The sequence below is a fragment of the Boleophthalmus pectinirostris genome, unplaced genomic scaffold, assembly GCF_026225935.1.
Source record: "Boleophthalmus pectinirostris isolate CB_2022bp ecotype Guang Dong unplaced genomic scaffold, ASM2622593v1 HiC_scaffold_4, whole genome shotgun sequence".
NCBI lineage: Eukaryota > Metazoa > Chordata > Actinopteri > Gobiiformes > Gobiidae > Boleophthalmus > Boleophthalmus pectinirostris.
In genome coordinates this window covers 29,237,420-29,255,710 of record NW_026571353.1, presented here as the reverse complement: position 1 = coordinate 29,255,710, position 18,291 = coordinate 29,237,420, and the positions used below count along the sequence as shown (strand labels likewise).

Genomic DNA, 18,291 nt, shown 5'->3' with positions numbered 1-18,291 from the left:
ATGATTATAATGAAGTTGTATGGTGTTATAAAACCCAGTGGAGCACTTCTTGTGGAACAACACAAGGTGGAACAGAGTGTTTTCTGGTTGAGAGAAGAACATGAACATGAACATGAACATGAAGAACAAAACATGTGTGATTGAAACAAAAAACAACTCCAGGTGTGTTTGTGATGAGGAAAAAGCATTATAACATAGATCAGAAAATAGCATAGTATGGGCCCTTTAACCTATCCTGATTCATCAGCCGGTTTCACTTTGTGGAAACCGTCTGACCTCGCAGCGTTAGGATTCGTTTTCTCGATGGTAGGGGGGTACTTTTTATTATTTAACCATTCTCTGCTATTTGGTCATGACATATGTAATATGCCGGAACGCTCAGTGGAGTCCAAGTAATTGCACAACAGGAAACAAAGCAGAGAGTGAACATGTCTGTCAATGATCAGTGTCGTTTCTGTGAGATGAATTTGCGAATTAGAGGTGCAATAAAAAATGCAAAGTTAGTGTTTGACAAAGGAAGTCCACAGGAGAATAGTGTATGCAGTCTGCTATTGCAACTCAGGTTGGTTCAGCTCTTCTCTGATTGGCAGGTGCACAGTCTACAGCTTCATTGGTTCTTGCAAACCATCTAGTGTATTCTGATTCCTGACCTAGTCGTTGCAGAGAAATGAAATTGAGCAGAGGCACCAGGTGGCGCCAGCCTCGCTACCTTTAACCCACTTAAATGTTAAAATAATTCCTATTTCGGATTGGCATTCGTCATGTCTTGAGGATACACAACCTTCAGCCTTTCGAAAATACAAATTCAAAGTAATGCATAATTGCTACTTAATTACTTGTAAAAACATAATAATATAGAATTTAATGACTATGATAACTAATAAGTAATTCCACATTATTTCATGTAGTTGCCTCTAGTTTTTGACACATCCCTCCAACAAAACAATGCATTTTGGGTTTGATATATTATATAAATATTTGATACTTATTGCCATTTCTGCTTCCCCATGTCATTATTGTATACATTTATTGTAAGGTCAAAAAGAGATTCACCTCAAGCCTTTGGAAGTTCCTGACTAAGTTCCTAAAACAAATACATTTACTAAATAAACTAATGGTATTGAATAATTTGGATGCAAGGATTATGTTGAGAAAGCTAGGAATAGTGCAAAAAAAGAATTATTTTTTGTTTTTCACATTTTTAAGGCAGTAAAAATCAGGTACAGCGCCATTAATCAAAGTAAACTTGACCTCAAACCTCCTCAGACATATTTATTATTCTCACATCACATGTCTGTGGGGTTGTGAACTCACACCGAGGGGTGCTCTGCTTTCATGTTTGAGCTGAAATATTCTGCTTGGTGGATAGGGGGCGACCTACAGCGGCTGTGTGATAAATTATACAGGTGCAGGGTGTTTAGAGTCAGAGGAAGAGCAGTGAGGATGAGGCCGGTGTCGGGCTGACGAAGAGCAGACACCAGCACAGCCCCAGGATTAAAGTCCAAAATCCCAAATAACACTGGGAAAGATCATACTTCACCGGTTTATGATGGAAATGTACCAAGATTAAAGGTCTTACATTACACAAAACTGGCTATTACGAGCTTTTAGCCATGTTAAAACGTACCTGGTGTTGTGTTTTGTTTCATTCACATGTTTGAATGACCCTTTATTATTAGTCTGTCTATAGCTCAAATGCTTAACATGCTCTGTTCCAGCTTGTGATGTCATAAAGTGAAAGTTTTTACCTTTAGTTCAGCAGAGATTGGTAATTCCAGACAAATTATTATTATCAAATTATCCAAATGATTCTAGTGAAGGTGTATGGAGTTTAAAAACACAGTCTCTCCGGGTATGTTTTAAATGAGGAAACAACATCATAACATAGATTTTTTTAAAAATAAAGTGGGCCCTTTAATAGATAGACAAGATATTTCCAGGAATAGTCAATAATGAGTAAACCACTGTTTAATGGGATGTTCAAGAGTGGACATTTTCTTAAGAAGCACATTATAAAAAAATAGGAGCTTTGCTGATTCATTTTGGACTACGTTTGTCCACTTCTCTTACTCAACATTGTTTAGTTTGTTAAAGCTAAGGCAAATATGGCTCTACAAAGCTACATCTTGTATTGTACTTATGAAGGTTTGGTTTTAAGTGCACTTGTCATTGAGTGTTTGTAGTGCCATTGCCATTTGGTAAAAGGCCGGTACTAAACATTATTATTTTCTCATCTATGTTATAATGTTGTTTCCTGTTCACAAACAGACCTGGAGTTGTGTTTTGTTGCATTCACACGACTTTAACGCACAAATCCTGCATATTTAGGCTGAGATCTTCTCTCAAACTGAAAACACGCTGTTCTACCTTGTGATGTCATGTGCTAATACAGGACATGCTTCACTGTGTTTTTAAACTCCATACACCTTCACTAGAAACATTTGGATAATCTCAGTCCTAGAATTGCCAATCTCTAGTGAACTAAAGGTAAAAGTTAGATGCCATCCATGCATTTTTTTTCTGCTTATCTGGTACCGGGTCACGGAGGCAGCAGTCTAAGCAAGGACTCCCAGACTTCCTTCACCCCAGACATGTCCTTCAGCTCCTCCGGGGGGACCCCAAGGCCTTCCCAGGCCAGCCGAGAGACATAGTCCCTCCAGCGTGTCCTGGGTCTTCCCCAGGGCCTCAGTCTGGTGGTACAAGCCCGGAACTCCTCCCGAGAGAGGCGCCCAGGAGGCATCCGGAACACATGCCCGAGCCACCTCAACTGCTTCTCTCAAGGAGGAGGAGTAGCGGTTCTACTCCGAGCTCCTCCCATGTGACTGAGCTCCTCACCTTATCTCTATAGAGAAATAGGGAAAAGGTAGATGCTAAATTGAAAACTTCATGACATCACGCGGTGGAACAGAGCATTTTGAGCTTTGGAGATGAAGAGAGACGAATGCAGGTTTACTCAAACGTGTGAATGAAACAAAACACAACTCCAGGTTATGTTTTTGAGAATATAACATCCTTCTAACATGACTTAAAGCTCACAAGAGTTTAAGGCTCACGATTTCAGTTTGTGTGTTGTCCAACAATCTCCAAACTCATATAATCGAGTTGAAACGATTAAAGCTTAACAAACTTTATTTTAGGATATTTTTTTAATATAAACAAGTATATTTATAAAAAAAATATATATATATAGATATTGTAGAACAATTGGATATATAGTTTATTTTGGAAACATTTATGTTTTTCTTTGCTTTATTTCATGTTCAAACTATATTTTATTCATTTTATGTTTTATACATCGCAAAACTGCTCGAAGGTTCATATTTGTAGCCTATATTTATTTTCAATTTGAAAGTTTTGTGTAAAATCAATAACAAAGTGTTTTTTTAGAGACATGCTGAGCAAATGCATCGCGTAACTAAAAAATAATAATTTGCATAATCATGATTTCAATATTGACCAAAATAATCGCGATAATGATTTTTTCCATTATCAAGCAGCCCTAAAAGAGTTCATTTTGTGTCATGTAGGATGTTCAAAACCCACACTGACGAAGAGAACCTCCATACTGTACTTGTGTTTGGACTGAGAGCCGTCCATGAGGGCTTCTCCTCTTCCATCTACATTTCTCTGGGAACAATGGCCCAGTATGGATTTTCCTCCCAACATTTTGAGGAGGTTATTTTTCACCAGTCCCGCCTCTCCTCTCTCCAGCTCCCATCCAGCGGAGGCCTCTAGCTCTCCGGTGAAACCCAAACAAAGGCAGGAATGTTGATGAGGGCTCCATCTTTACCATGGGCCCTTTTCTTTTTTGCTTTGCTTCACCCCAGGAATCTCTCCCAAGGCTCTACGGCGCTGGGAGCTTTTAGCAGCGCTCTGATGTGTGCGCTCTGGAGAAGGTTACAGCTGCAAACGCTCCCAACATCTCCATTTTAGTCCAAGTGTACGCCACAGTGGCAAAAGCATGAAAGTAGAAGAAATTCATTATTTAAATCTAACCAGGCCAGTTTGAAAGTCTGGTTTTGGCAAATTATTTATGTTTGGCCATACTAGTGTTGCCGCAATACTAAAATTTCAAACTCGATTTCAGTACTAAGGAATAGACTTGATGCTCAATACTCAATACCATGATGATAGTAAAAACAACTCTTTATTTAGACAAAAGATAATAATTTTCAGTAGTAGTAGTATCTTAGAAGACCGTATCAAAGCTTGTACTAACTTGGTGCACTTCAAAAAACAATATAAAAATCAAATCTTACAGAAATACCTAGAAGATGAGATATATTGTAAACCACGATTATTAACTAAACACTTGCTTTTCTTTAACATTACCTTTCATAAACGATATATTTTGTGCCTTCTTTATCATTATTGTTAGTTTGTACGACCATAAACAAAAACAAAACTGGCATCTTTAAAAATGAAGATAAATAAGTGACTGTATTTCTATTCGAGGGTTTAGTATTTGGAACAATCTGAATGATGATTTTTAAAAAGTCTTAACACTATAGAAGCCTTTAAAAAGAGTATAAATCATCAATTTTTTGAAAGATATAGAGGTCTGGAATGAATTAATTATGCATTCAGTTTAGTTTGTTTAAATTTATTTTTTGTCTCTTATATACACAGTAAGTCATAAGTGAAATTGTAAATGATAACTTGCTGTTCATACGTTGCTTTCCGTCTTGGAATTCTGTCATTGCTGTTTAACAAGGTTTGGGATTATAAGTACGTTTCACTTCAGCCTAAACCCTTTTGGTCATGATCCATGGGGCTCTAGTCTATGTTTTGTTTTGTTTAGTTTTGTAGTGCTGCAAAATGACCAAATTAAAAATGAATACTACTAAAAAAAATCATTCTAAAGCTATTCAGGAAAGGTTAATTTCTGTCCTGTGAATGTGACTTTTTTTAGTACTGATACTTGCTCAAATGTCTAGTTTCAATACTAGATTTAGTACCAATTATCTAATTTTCAATACTTTCAACATCCCTACAGTGGAGAAGGCTGTAGCTGCTAGAGCTCCAAACATCGTCATTTTTATTCCTTTATTCATTCATTTTATTTGTTTGAGCAAGGTAAAACTAACTCAACAACAATAACAAAAAAAACATAAGGAAGGAAATGTACATGTATGTATTTGGGACCTGGTGCTCAAAAGGAGTAGGATGAAGTTTAAAAAATTAATGTCCAGTGTTGGGGAGTAACGGATTACATGTACCAGAGTTACGTAATCAGAGTACAAATTATGAGTAACTGTATTCAGTTACAGTTACTGCTTCAGTGAGTGGTAATTGGATTACAGTTACTTTGTTGAAATAAATGGATTACACAGAGGTATTTTCCTGTTTTCACTTGTTGTTTTTTTTTGTTTGTTTTTTGGTAATTCCACTCATTGCCGGACACTAAACCAAGTCTAAACCAGGTCTAAAACCAGGTCCAAACCAGGTCTAAAACCAGATCTAAACTAGGACTAATCAAAGACTAAACCAGGATTAAACCAGGTCCAAACCAGGTCTAAACCAGGTCTAAACCAGGTCCAAACCAGGTCCAAACCAGGTCTAAAACCAGATCTAAACTAGGACTAATCAAAGACTAAACCAGGATTAAACCAGGACTAAAACCAGGTCTAAACCAAGTCTAAAACCAGGTCTAAACCAGATCTAAACCAGGACTAAACCAAGACTAAACCAGGACTAAACCAGGACTAAAACCAGGTCTAAAATATGTCTCAAACAGAATTTAACAGGACTAAACCACGCTGGGCGGACGTGTCTCCTCCTCTTCTATCAATAATATTTTTAATTTGTTTAAGTAAAGTCTGGGCTTTTTATTGTTTTTTACATCTTATGTGAAGATGTCCGAGTCTTTGCTTCTCTACAGCAAATCAAGTAATCCAAAGTATTCAGATTACATTACTCACTTTAAGTAATTTAATGGATTCCGATACAAACTACATTTTGGGGTTTGTAATCTGTAATCTGTAGGGGAATACATTTTAAAAGTCACCTTCCCAACACTGATAATGTCCTACCCCAAATGTTTTCCATAATCAAATACACACACACACACACACACACACACATACATACATACATACATACATACATACTACATCGTTATTGTTATCGTTTATAATCGTACAAAATAAACAATAATGAGAATGAAAAATTTAAGGATTTTTGTGTTTGTTTATGGTCACACAAACTACTAATAGTGGTAACAACGGCACAAAAGTTTGTCATTTCTGAACATACAAAGTAAACAGAAATCAGAATGAAAAAGTAAGGATTTTGGTTTTCATTTATGGTCGTACAAACTAGTAATAATGATAATAACGGCACAAAAGTTTATCGTTTCTGATCATGCGACATAAACCGCAATGAGAATAAAAACATGTAAGGATTTTTTTTTTGTTTTCTTTCCTGGTCGTAGAAACTAGAAGACGTAGAAGACATGATCGTAACAAAATAAAAGGTAATGTTAAAGATCATTTTAGTGTAAGCCATAATGAGGGGACCTTTAAGTCACACAGACATGAAAACTAAAGTTGTTTCGCTACATACCAGGTTCCCAACTAGATTTCCCAGCGACAAATACAACAAAAACAATAACTCTGAGTATAAAACATATAAGAAATCTGCATAGCGTCCACATGCAACAGTCAGCAGCCTTCACACCGATGCCTTAATCTCCGCTGGAGCCTTCTCACCTTCCATGTTATTATTTTCATATATAGCTACGTGCTTCCCGTCCTGTCACTCTACTCTCTGAAACCGAAACTGGCATTTACCATCGCGGCACTTCTACCGCGCTACTTTGATGTCTTCTCCAAAGGGCAAACCTGTGTGCGTGCGTGCGCGTAGTGTGTGTGTGTGTGTAGTCTTACGCGTCTCTTCTCATTCATGTGTGGGTATTTGTTTGAAGTGTGTCCAGCCGTACGGGGGCTTGGAGGTGAATCGCCTAATTTCCCAATGGACTCAATTAGCTTTGTGATTGGCTGAGGGAAGGCCAGGTTGTGCACCGTCTTCTGAAGAGATAGGATACCTTTGAAAGTAAGAAAGGTGGAGAAGGAGAGAGAGAGAGCGAAGAGGAGAGAGAAGAGAAGAGGAGGAATAGTATATGAGCTGGGCACTGTGGTAATGGCGTTCTGTGCTATCTCTGCCCCTGTCAAGCTTTCTATAATGAGACCAGAGAACTTGTGTATATCCACTAGCAGGTGTTGCTCACTTCTGACTTCATTACGACCAATTAGAGTGAAGAAAATAGTAATTATACCTTGGTTTCTAGGTGATTAAATGGCAGGTTGGAGTTAAATTGCAGGCATAGGCTAACTTTAATCCCATGATCACTGAAGCCACCTGAAGTTTGAAGTCCCTTTTCAAACCGGTCTTAATGAAAGCGTCTGTACGGGATTTCTGGCTGCCTGTCAGAACAAAGTAGAGTTTTAGAAGAGATAGTTTTCACCCTTCTCCTACATCTCACCTTCTTGCTTTTCAAATGTGTTCGGGTTTTGTTCAATATTTGATCACACCGAGCGTTAGTGGGGCATAATAGCGACTGTATTTCATATCAGGTGTGGCGGTACATGAAAGTAGAGGTTATAGAAGCATGGAGTTCATTGATGTCATTCCAATACATCACAAGGGGTTTGATAGTTATCGTTTCTCTTTTAACTATCTGTCATTTGTAAACTAGTGCCCCAGTAGCATTTTAGAATAGGATATATACTAGACTTCACAATTGTATTTACTTACGATAAATTAAAAAAGCAGACTCCAGGTCAAATGTTTGGTTCAACATAGCAGCATAGGCTTTTTTTCAATCATAAAAACACCAAAATGAAAAGCTACTGGCTGCGTAAAGGGACAGTTCGACATTTTGGACAACAGTGCCTCATTTCTAGTGAGCCAGAGTGTTGGAGACGTGTGGAGACACTTTTTTAAATATTCCATCCAGTCGTTGTGTTTGCAGAGGTCGCTGGTGCTAGGCTAGCGCATGTCAATGGCCATAGTTAGCCTGCCGCTAAAAACAAATCTTATCCACTCCACAAAACACCTGCAGCAAATCTATTATTACACCAGACTGTTGATGTAAATGTCTGTGTTGATAGAATAATGTTTGAAATAAAACTAACCTTGCATTACATGAATCGTCACATGTTGAGGGACTATTTTCTCATATATTAGTTCGCCGCTGACAAGCTTTCAATCAGGAAGTACAACTATCTGCTGCTCAGACATAAATCCTCCAAATGCAAGGTTGGTTTTGCTTCTAAAATGATTCTATCAACACAGACATTCACATCGACAGTCTGGTTTAATAATAGATTTTCTTCTGTTGTTTTGTGGAGTGGGTAAGAACTGTTTTTAGTGGCAGGCTAACTATGGCCATTGACATGCACTAGCCTAGCACCATCGACCTCTGCAAATACAAGAACTGGATGGAATATTTTAAACAGTGCCTCCACACGTCTCCAACACTCTGGCTCACTAGGAAATGAGGTCCTATGTCTAGAATTCCAGACTGTCCCTTTAAGTGGAATTTCACTATAAAGAGGCAGGATCTATCAGTTCAGTTTCTATTGTTGAGCTGTTTTAGATCTGCATTGTGGGTTACAATGAACAAAATGTAAATAAACAATTAAAGATCTTAATAAATACTAAATACAGAAAAAATAATAAATAATAATAATATTGACTAAGGTGTGTTAGCTTGGCCTGGACAGAAGAAAAACATCTAGCTCTCACTCGGCTCATAATCCAACCATCCTTATTTTGCATTTAATTATTTGGAATACTTTGTCCCGGGTCCAAGAGGCTTTGGAAAATTTATATTTGGGATGTGATGCCCATGTGAAGCTTCTTGCCACGGGCCCCTAAAGCTCTGTCGACGGGCCTGCTTGTGACCACCAGATCAAAGCTGCTCCACCCGCCGTCTGAGCCTAGAGAACTAGTAAACCCATTGTATTTTTGAATATGGATTCGCCTATGCACTGCTCTGTATTTACTCGCCGCTCTGGATCACACGTACTGACCACATCGCCTTTTTTGCAACAATAAAAACACTCAAATGAAAATCCTCCACCTTCTGCTTCACTGACCATGCCCGCTCTCTCTCTCTCTCTGTTCCAGGTTGCCGGTCCTGGAGTCATCGGCCTCATCCGGAGACCTGTCCCGGCCTCACCACATTGTGTCCGTGGTGCCAAACCGTTACCCGCGCTGGTTCACCCTCAGCCACATCGAGTCACAGCAGTGTGAGCTGGCCTCCACCATGCTCACTGCCGCCAAAGGTATTCTGATCTGTTCTTTCTGTGTTTATCATAGTTCTCCTCAACATTACAAACAAAAGCAACATTACTCATAGTCTACATTTTCACCGGTGTTTATTTTATTTCATTTTGTCATAGGTTTAGATAACAGCAACTATTTTTACTGAATAAAGGTACTAAAGTTCAATCCCAGAGCATCAAACAAAACAATCAAACAGTCAACCAAGAAGCATATAACATAAAAACCATAGATCAAATATAAAAACTAACTTGATTAAATCTTGAGTGAAACTAAAAATAAAAAATAAAACCCTTGTCAAAATAATCACTGGTTTTCATTAGCCACTACACATGCATCCCGAATTTCGGACTTCCGGTCATCTCGCAATGCATACTGGGAAGGGTTCTTCAAAAAAGCCAGCATCAAACTGCCATGTTTGATTTCCCAGTGTGATGCGTCTATTGTCAAAACTGATCTATTTAAGTCTTTTGAACCATATCGCTGTTGTTTCTGGTTTTGATATTGTCATATTTTAGTTATGGGATCTGGAGATCATAATTGTGTGCTTGTTGGATTTCCTAACAGCGGAAAATGGGCTTCGGAAGCGAACTCCATAAATGCAAAAGGGAATCAGATCTGTGTGACTGCAAACCTCTGTTAAAACTGTTCCCCTTCCTAACAGAATTGAAAAATAGTGAAAGGCGAAGGCGGTGGACAGTACTGATACACAGGATGGAAGAAAAACGTAACCTTTGGCTGCTTAAGAAATCATCCCGAGTTTGCAGCGAATATTTTGTATGGAGCGCCAACAAAGCAAAATCCCATTTGTTAAGCGAGAGGTGCAGAAGACGAACAGGCCGAGCTGCACTTTCTTGTTCTTGTGTGTTTTACAGCAACATCACGTCTTGGTCTCTTTGCAGTGGAAGGTGTTTCTTGGTGAACAGTTGGTGCCTTTCGCTTTGGTGTTGACTTTTTAAATTTGTAACAAAGGTTGAGTGAGGGATCGGGATTTGCTTTGCTGGCGTTCCACATACAAAATATTTGCTGCAAACTCTGGATGATTTCTTAGGCAGCCAAAGGGTCCTTCCTGTGGATCAATCCTGCCCATCGCCTTCACCTTTCACTATTTTTCAATTCCGTTGGCAAGGGAAACAGTTTGAACTGATTCTCGTTTGCATTTATTTGTACATAGCATTTATTCGTATATAGTTCGCAAACTTTCAAAGCCCATTTCTCGAGCCGTTTTCCGCTGTTAGGACATCCAACAACCACAGAATTACGATGTCCGAATCCCATAACTAAAACATGACAATATCAGAACCAGAAACAAAAGCGGTATGGTTCAAAAGACTTGAAAAGACTGGCTTGACAATAGACACATCCCACTGGGAAATCAAACATGGCGGTTTGATGCTCACTTTTTCAGAGGACCCTTCCCAGTATGGATTGTGCAATGACCGGAAGTTCGGAATTTGGGATGCATGTATTATGGTTGCAATATATCACTGTGTAACTGGGAACCCCAAATCAACAACAAACTAAATATACTTGTTTACCCATAAAGAATAAATGAATCTTTTTTCAATTCACTCTGTTTTGTCACCTCACTTAACACAACTGTTGATTTAACCAACAGAAAGTTAGAAAATCAAACAGTGAAACATCATTAGTCAACAGGAGGAAACACACAACACACATGGAAAACTGTCCCAGAGCGCCCCCTGTCTTTAGGGGGAAAAAAAAGAAACCTCAAGGAGAACGACAGTGAAGGAGCGTAACTATACCACTAAATGTAAAATGTGACCAGTGTGAAATATCCAGATTTTAAGATTTATTCCAGTTACATAAAAAATAAATGGCCAGAATGTCCAGTGAGAGTACTGTGTCAATGGCCAAAATGGAAACGTACCAGCGTTTGGTCTGTTGGCTACTGTTCATGTCGAGGCCTGAATGAACATAAACAAATGTGATTTTAGTACAAGCCAGATGGTCTCCTGCCTACTCACTGTATGTTAGTACTGTGCAGGAAAATATACAAATGGGACAAGTGTGGTCAAAAGTATTCAGTATCAGAATCAAAATCAGAATGCGAAAACTAGTATTGAAACTAGAAACTCATATGAGCAAATCGATAGTCAGTACTAAAAGGTCACATTCGTAGGACAGGGTATTAAATGTTTCTAGCTTCCTGGAAACTAAACTAGACCAGGTTAGAGGTCAGATCTGTGGAGAGGCGCCCCCGCTCACAGTCAGAATGCATGTTTTTCTAGGTTTGTTGAGCAATAAAACCACCTGTACTTGAAAAAATGTACGGTAGAACTCTTAATATCATACTACTTACTCCTTAGTATTGAAATTGAAATGTTAGTATCATGACAGCTCTACAAGTGAGTCTTCTGTAGTTGCTTTGACAGATCTGTACCGTGTTCCTCTTCTCAGGTGACAGTCGCAGGCTGGAAACGGTCCTGGAGTCCATCCAGAAGAACATCCATTCCTCGTCTCATATTTTCAAACTGGCTCAAGACGCGTTCAAGATCGCCACTCTGATGGACAGTCTGCCTGATATCACACTGCTCAAGGTGTCCCTGGAGCTGGGGCTGCAGGTGTGTACGCTTATACAGAAACTAATGCACAGGAAGTAACTCTAAATATATTGGCCAAGAGTATTTTTTTTGTATATTGTAGTGTTTTGGTGAAAGGAAACACGCCAAATTTCTACTTGTTGCTTATTTTCTGAACACAAGTAGTACTGAAGGCTGTAACTCACACCAGCTGTCTCAAAGCTGCAGAGCCGGTCTTCTGATTGATCAGTAGTTGACAAATGGAGCCTTCACATAAATATACACCAGTCAAAAGTTTGGACACACCTTATTATTATTTGCATTGTAGATTGTCACTGAAGGCATCACAACTATGAATGAACACAAGTGGAATGTAGTAAACAAAACAATAAACCCAAAATAATACAAAATTAAAAATAGTCACCCTTTGTTTTGAACCCTGCTTTGCACTTTTGGCATTTCTTGACCCTGACCTGGCACAGCTGTGAAGTTCCTTTGCTGCATAATTCCATATATCTTGTATCGTATATTTGATGTCTTCTGTATGTGTGTAAAATGTAGAAAATAGTAAAAGTAAAAAGCAAAACTAAACAAAAAAAAACACTGAATGAGAGGGTGTGTCCAAACTGTTTAAATCTAGTTTAAATCTGATGAAGTCCTTGTTTAAACCAAGTCTAAACAAGTCAGAGTTCATGTGTGCTTTGTATAAAATGTATTTCTTCTGATTGTAATCTCCTGTGCGCCCCCTGTAGGTGATGAGAATAACTCTGTCCACATTGAACTGGAGGAGAAGAGAGATGGTGCGCTGGTTAGTCACGTGTGCCACAGAAGTCGGTGAGTGTCTGAGTCTAAATTAGTTTAGTTTGTTTTCTTCATCTCGATGCTAACAGTCTTGTGTGTGCAGGTGTGTACGCCCTGGACAGCATCATGCAGAGCTGGTTCACCCTCTTCACCCCGACCGAAGCCACCAGTATCGTGGCCACCACCGTCATGTCCAACAGCACCATCGTCCGACTGCATCTGGACTGTCACCAGCAGGAGAACCTGGCCTCCTCCGCCCGCACCCTGGCCCTGCAGTGTGCCATGAAGGACCCTCAGAACTGCGCCCTCTCCGCCCTCACGCTCTGTGAAAAGGACCACATTGCCTTCGAGACAGCCTATCAGATTGTACTAGACGCAGCAGCCACCGGGATGAGCTACACTCAGCTGTTCACCATCGCTCGCTACATGGAGCATCGCGGGTATCCTATGAGAGCGTACAAGCTGGCTACTTTAGCTATGGCGCACCTCAACCTCAGTTACAACCAGGACACCCACCCGGCCATCAACGACGTGCTCTGGGCCTGCGCACTCAGCCACTCGCTCGGGAAGAATGAGCTGGCCGCTGTCATCCCCCTGGTGGTCAAGAGCGTGAAGTGCGCCACCGTGCTGTCGGACATTTTGCGGCGGTGCACGCTGACCACTCCGGGGATGGTGTCGGCGCTGCACAGCCGCAGGAACTCTGGGAAGCTCATGTCCCTGGACAAAGCTCCGCTCAGGCAGCTGCTGGACGCCACCATCGGAGCCTACATCAACACCACACACTCACGGCTCACGCACATCAGCCCCAGACACTACAGCGAGTTCATCGAGTTCTTAGGAAAGGCCCGCGAGACCTTTATGATGGCTCATGACGGACACATTCAGTTCACACAGTTCATAGACAACCTTAAACAGATCTACAAGGGCAAAAAGAAACTGATGATGCTGGTGAGGGAGAGGTTTGGCTGAGGGCGAGCCAGGGGCACAGGCCCCTCCCACTCTAGGACTTTTCTATTCACTTGCCTTTTGAACTTCTTTTGAACTGAAACTGATCCGTGAACAGAGGGATGTGACTTGTAGAATGAAGCAAAAAGAGAAAAGAAGACAAAAAAATCAGAGCCACCTGCGGTATTATTGTTCTTGCTGTTGTTATTGTTATAAACATTATTACTATTATTATTATTAATAATAATATTACTACTATGTGTACAGAAGTGTTTTTATTTTTCAGAAGAGAGGAAATTTGTCACGTTGTGAATGTTGTGTGTATTTCTCTACATGTGTGTGAGAGGAACACGAAAAGTGAAATGGCTTTTTTTTTAAACTTTAGGTTCTTTTATTTTTATGATTTGAAACATATTTTTTCCCCTTTTCAGTGTATTTTGAGTTAAATGTGTCCAGTGGCTGAAGCCCCTCTACAAAAGCGCTCATGTAAGAAAAGAAACAAGTACAAAATGTCTCGGCTTCCTCAAAGAGAAACAAAGGCTTTAAACCACACAGCACCTCCCTCTGCCCGGCACGGCCTGGCCTGGTTCAGCCTGGTTCTGCCCAAGTCTGTCTGGTTCTGCCCGGGTCAGTGTGGGTCAGCACTGACAGAAATCATAGGACTTCACAGTCGTATCAGCAGCACTTATTCGTTTCTCTGGTCCCAGACATTAGCTTCATCACAAACATGCTCTTAGCAAACTCATGTTGTTGTTGGATCGACCCCACTCCACAGAGACAGAAACACGTACTATATACAGTACACAGTACACAGTACACAGTACACAGTACACAGTATAGTACAGAGTAGTATTACACACCTGGTGTCATGCAGTTAAACTATGGCCAAATTGGACCAGATCCACATGTGATTCTGAACAGAGGACAAAGGACTACCTCAGAATACGGTATTAAATACTCCAGTTTGTATCATCACATCTGGGCTGTGAGCGTGAACAGTGTTACATGTAACAGGCTTTTCAATGGTGACATTAGAGTTTGGAGAATAGTTTCATCACTGCCATAAACCAGAGGACATACAACCAGTGCAAAGATGCCAGAGAATTGGTAGAAAACACATAATACAAAACTAAACTATATGATAAATCTGAGTCTTAGTCTAGAGAAGTAGTCTAAACATCTGTGTGTGCACAGATCTGGAGATTTAGGCCAATTCCTGCCATCACAGTTAGCGAGAATGCTAACATGCTGCTAGCTTTGAAGGTCTCGTAGCGTGTTTTTTTAAAGACATCCTCTGATTTTGTTTGTGCCAGAACATAATTCATGCATCAAAATGTGGCTAGCTTTGGCCGCTCTGTGCGCTTCCTGGCTTTTCTCACACAAGCTCCAGTTTAATGTTGTTTTATCTGTGATCACTGCCCATGCCACAACATAACGGTACTTCATTTCACCACTGGCATCACAACAAACTGCATATTTCTCCTGCTTTCTTCCTCTGAAATGGCCAGTGTTGTTCCCTCTTTGCATGTGAATTGTTAGAAATTAGGCTTTCTACTGTTATAGTTCATTGTGTGGAAACTTCGGTAATTGTCAACCAGAATGTTCTCAGGGATTTCTCTACACAGGAATTAAAAATGGCGGAACAAATGAATTACAAACTTGGAGAAAAAAAGACTAAAACACAACACAACATGAGCGAGCATTTAATGTACTCTGTAAATATGCCATAGTATATGTCTGACGATGGAGGATCTGAAAGTATATGTTAACTAATTTATACAGAGTATTCTATGTAATGTGAAATACTTGAAGCCGCTGTAGTTTGGTCTGTCGCGCTTTTGTTTTCTATTTTTGTCTCGTTTTATTTCTCTCACTTAAAGATACACTATGTAACATTTCTGGTAGTGGGTCCTCCAACATGACGATATTATTGCTTTGCCTTGAATGCTCCACAGTATAGCATTAAGCGCCTCAATCTCCATGGAGACGAGCGGGCAATTCCATCACGTCGACTGGTTTACAAGGTATTGTCGAGCAATTAATTCACCTTTAATCGAATAAACGCGACACGTATACGCTTAAAGCAATACTGTGGGACATTCCAGACGACATCTCCATGGAGACAAGCAGTTGGCGGGTCCATTCACCAGTGAAATTACACAGTGCGACTTTAAAACGACATATCAAAAGGACAAGTTGATGGCTTTTCTATAGCCTACACTTCATTCGAGAGATACTGGATTGATTTAGTTTCAAATTTATAAAAAAAAAAATGTTACTCACTACTGACTAGAAGTTGGACAAATATAGGCCTACAATGTGTTTATGTGATTTAAATATGCATGCCTGATTGTTAAGGTAAAATACGATGATATTTTCAACTAATTTGGATTTAATCTGCCAAACAGTGAATGTACGTTGAGATTACTGTAATATTTAACAGTAGTACGAGAAACCAAGTTACCCAGTTTTACGCTAATACCATGAACCTGTCTTTTCCTCTGTACTTGCCTTTAAAGGTGCATTGTGTAACTTTTCTGGTGGGATTTTTGTCTGGTCAGATGCTTTTTTTCTCCATGGCGACGTTATTGTTTCGTCTGGAATGTTTCACAGTACGGAATTAAAGTTTTCGAGCTTCACGGAGACGAAACCAGACCAAGTTACGGGTCAGATCTGTGGAGGATGACTGTTTTCGAGCTATAAAACCACCTGCAATTGAGTAAATGTAAGGTAGAGCTGTTTAATGTCATACTGTGGAACATTCCAGGCAGAGCAATGGCATAAAAAGGTAAAAAGGTGACCCCAACCAAAAAGTTCCACGGTGCAGCTTTAAACCCGCTCTTCTTTTTGTGCATATTTTTGTCTCGGTTGTATTGTTTCCTGAGATGGTAGCAGCCTTTTCTCTTGCCTTGTCTTAACGCTTTAACGTAACCAAACAGGAGATCTAACCTAACAACCAAACGCGTGGAGGAGGTGAGAGGCGACCCTCGTGGTCTCAGCTTTAGTGTCCTTAATTAGTAAAGTGAATGGCTGTGTCTGTAACGAAGCAATCCCTCACGTGTGTTTGGTGAAACGTCCAGTGTCTCTTCTTGTCTCCTCAGATTTCCTCTTTCTAGCTGTTCTTTTCTGTTCGTGTAGGAATCTTCTGCTCATTTTATTTATTACAATGACCCATGTATACATGCTTATGAAATTAAGATTTGATACACCGATATCAATTTATTTATGTAACTAAATCACTGTTTTATAATCTTGTTAATGAGTCAATAATTGATTTTTTTGTTTTGTTTTTGTTTAAATAAAACTTAGTTTTTTTGAAATGTAAATGTGTCAAAGGTTGTGTTTGTCTTGCATTTTCATTCTTTTGGATTTCAGGTTCTATTATAGGATGCTCAAACTGTTTTACCGAGACACTAACTGAGACTAAAACTAATTTTGAAACTAGAAACTCATTTGAACAGGTATCGTGCCTATGTGTCCACAGCCTTATGTTCCCTCATTTCTAAGGCTACGTTCAGACTGCAGCCTGAAGTGGCCCAAATCCGATTTTTTGGCCTCTATGTGACCTGTACTGATCTTTTAATGACAGTCTGATCACAGATCCGATTTTTTCAAATGCGACTCAGGACACTTGGATATGTGGTCCTGAAACCGATACATATCTGATCTTTTGACATGCGACTTCGGTGTGAACGGCCAAAGCGCATTCATCCGACCTACACGTTATCAACAAGCCACAAAAGTCACTATTCTGCGCTGAAGAAGGCGAAAATTGTTAATGAACTCGAAGCACATCACCACTCACCACTCTTGGCTACGTCTCCACATCCACACGTTCCTTTCAACGGACGTCGCTGCCGCTGCCCCACAAAACACCACGGCCAAAAACCTCGTCCTTCTCCTTCTCAATCTCCTCCTTAAAACAAGTAAGTTGTTCATGTTCTGGCTCCGATACGAGAGGAACTTTAAAATCTCCAGGTGCTCAATGCTCGTGTCCATGTTTGGACAACTTCCGTAAACACAGAGCACGCTCGCTGCGGTTGACGTCGTCGTGTCTCCAGTGCACATGTGGGACACTTTCGAGCCGTTTAACGTTCACACAGGGGATCGAATACAAGTCGCATTAAATTGGAAATGTGAACGACCTCGAAAAAACATCGGATTTCACAAAAAAATCTGAATTGAGCATTAAGCCCTGCTGTCTGAACGTAGACATAGTTTTTTTTGTTTTTTACCTCCGCCAAGGAGGTTATGTTTTTGCCGGCGTTTGTCTGTTTGTCTGTTTGTCTGTTTGTTGTTTGTTTGTTTGTTTGTTTGTTTGTCTGTTTGTTTGTTTGTCTGTTAGCAACATAACTCAAAAAGTTATGGACCGATTTTGATGAAATTTTCAGGATTTGTTGGAAATGTGAAAAAGAAGAACTGATTTCATTTTGGGGGTGATCCGGAAGAAATCCTGGATTCTGGATCACTTTGAAATTTTAGTTAACATTGTGGTAAATGGGGCCAAAAATTTTGTTTCTCAATATCTCGGTTAATTATTGACCAAACCCCATGAAATTTGACTCAGGGATGGACAATGGGATCCTCTTTCATATTCCAAAGGCTGATCCGGATCTGATCCAGAAGACTGATTTTATCGCAATTTATATAAAAAATTGGGGTAGTCCTTGGCGGAGGTCTGCGCTCTCTAGGAGGAGTGCTTTTCTAGTTTTTT

General features: G+C 39.9%; 1 protein-coding gene across 1 annotated transcript in view; it reads left to right on the top strand.

Annotated features, from left to right (window-relative positions):
• LOC110167067 (zinc finger SWIM domain-containing protein 6) overlaps nucleotides 1–16,903 on the top strand; it is a 183,535-nt gene extending 166,632 nt beyond the window's left edge. Inside the window, exons 11-14 of the mRNA XM_020932368.2 lie at nucleotides 9,133–9,290; nucleotides 11,710–11,873; nucleotides 12,584–12,665; nucleotides 12,736–16,903. Of these exons, the coding sequence (XP_020788027.2) occupies nucleotides 9,133–9,290; nucleotides 11,710–11,873; nucleotides 12,584–12,665; nucleotides 12,736–13,601 (1,270 nt within the window). The 3' untranslated portion in view covers nucleotides 13,602–16,903. The remainder of the gene's footprint in view (nucleotides 1–9,132; nucleotides 9,291–11,709; nucleotides 11,874–12,583; nucleotides 12,666–12,735) is intronic.
• Nucleotides 16,904–18,291: the final 1,388 nt, after the last annotated feature.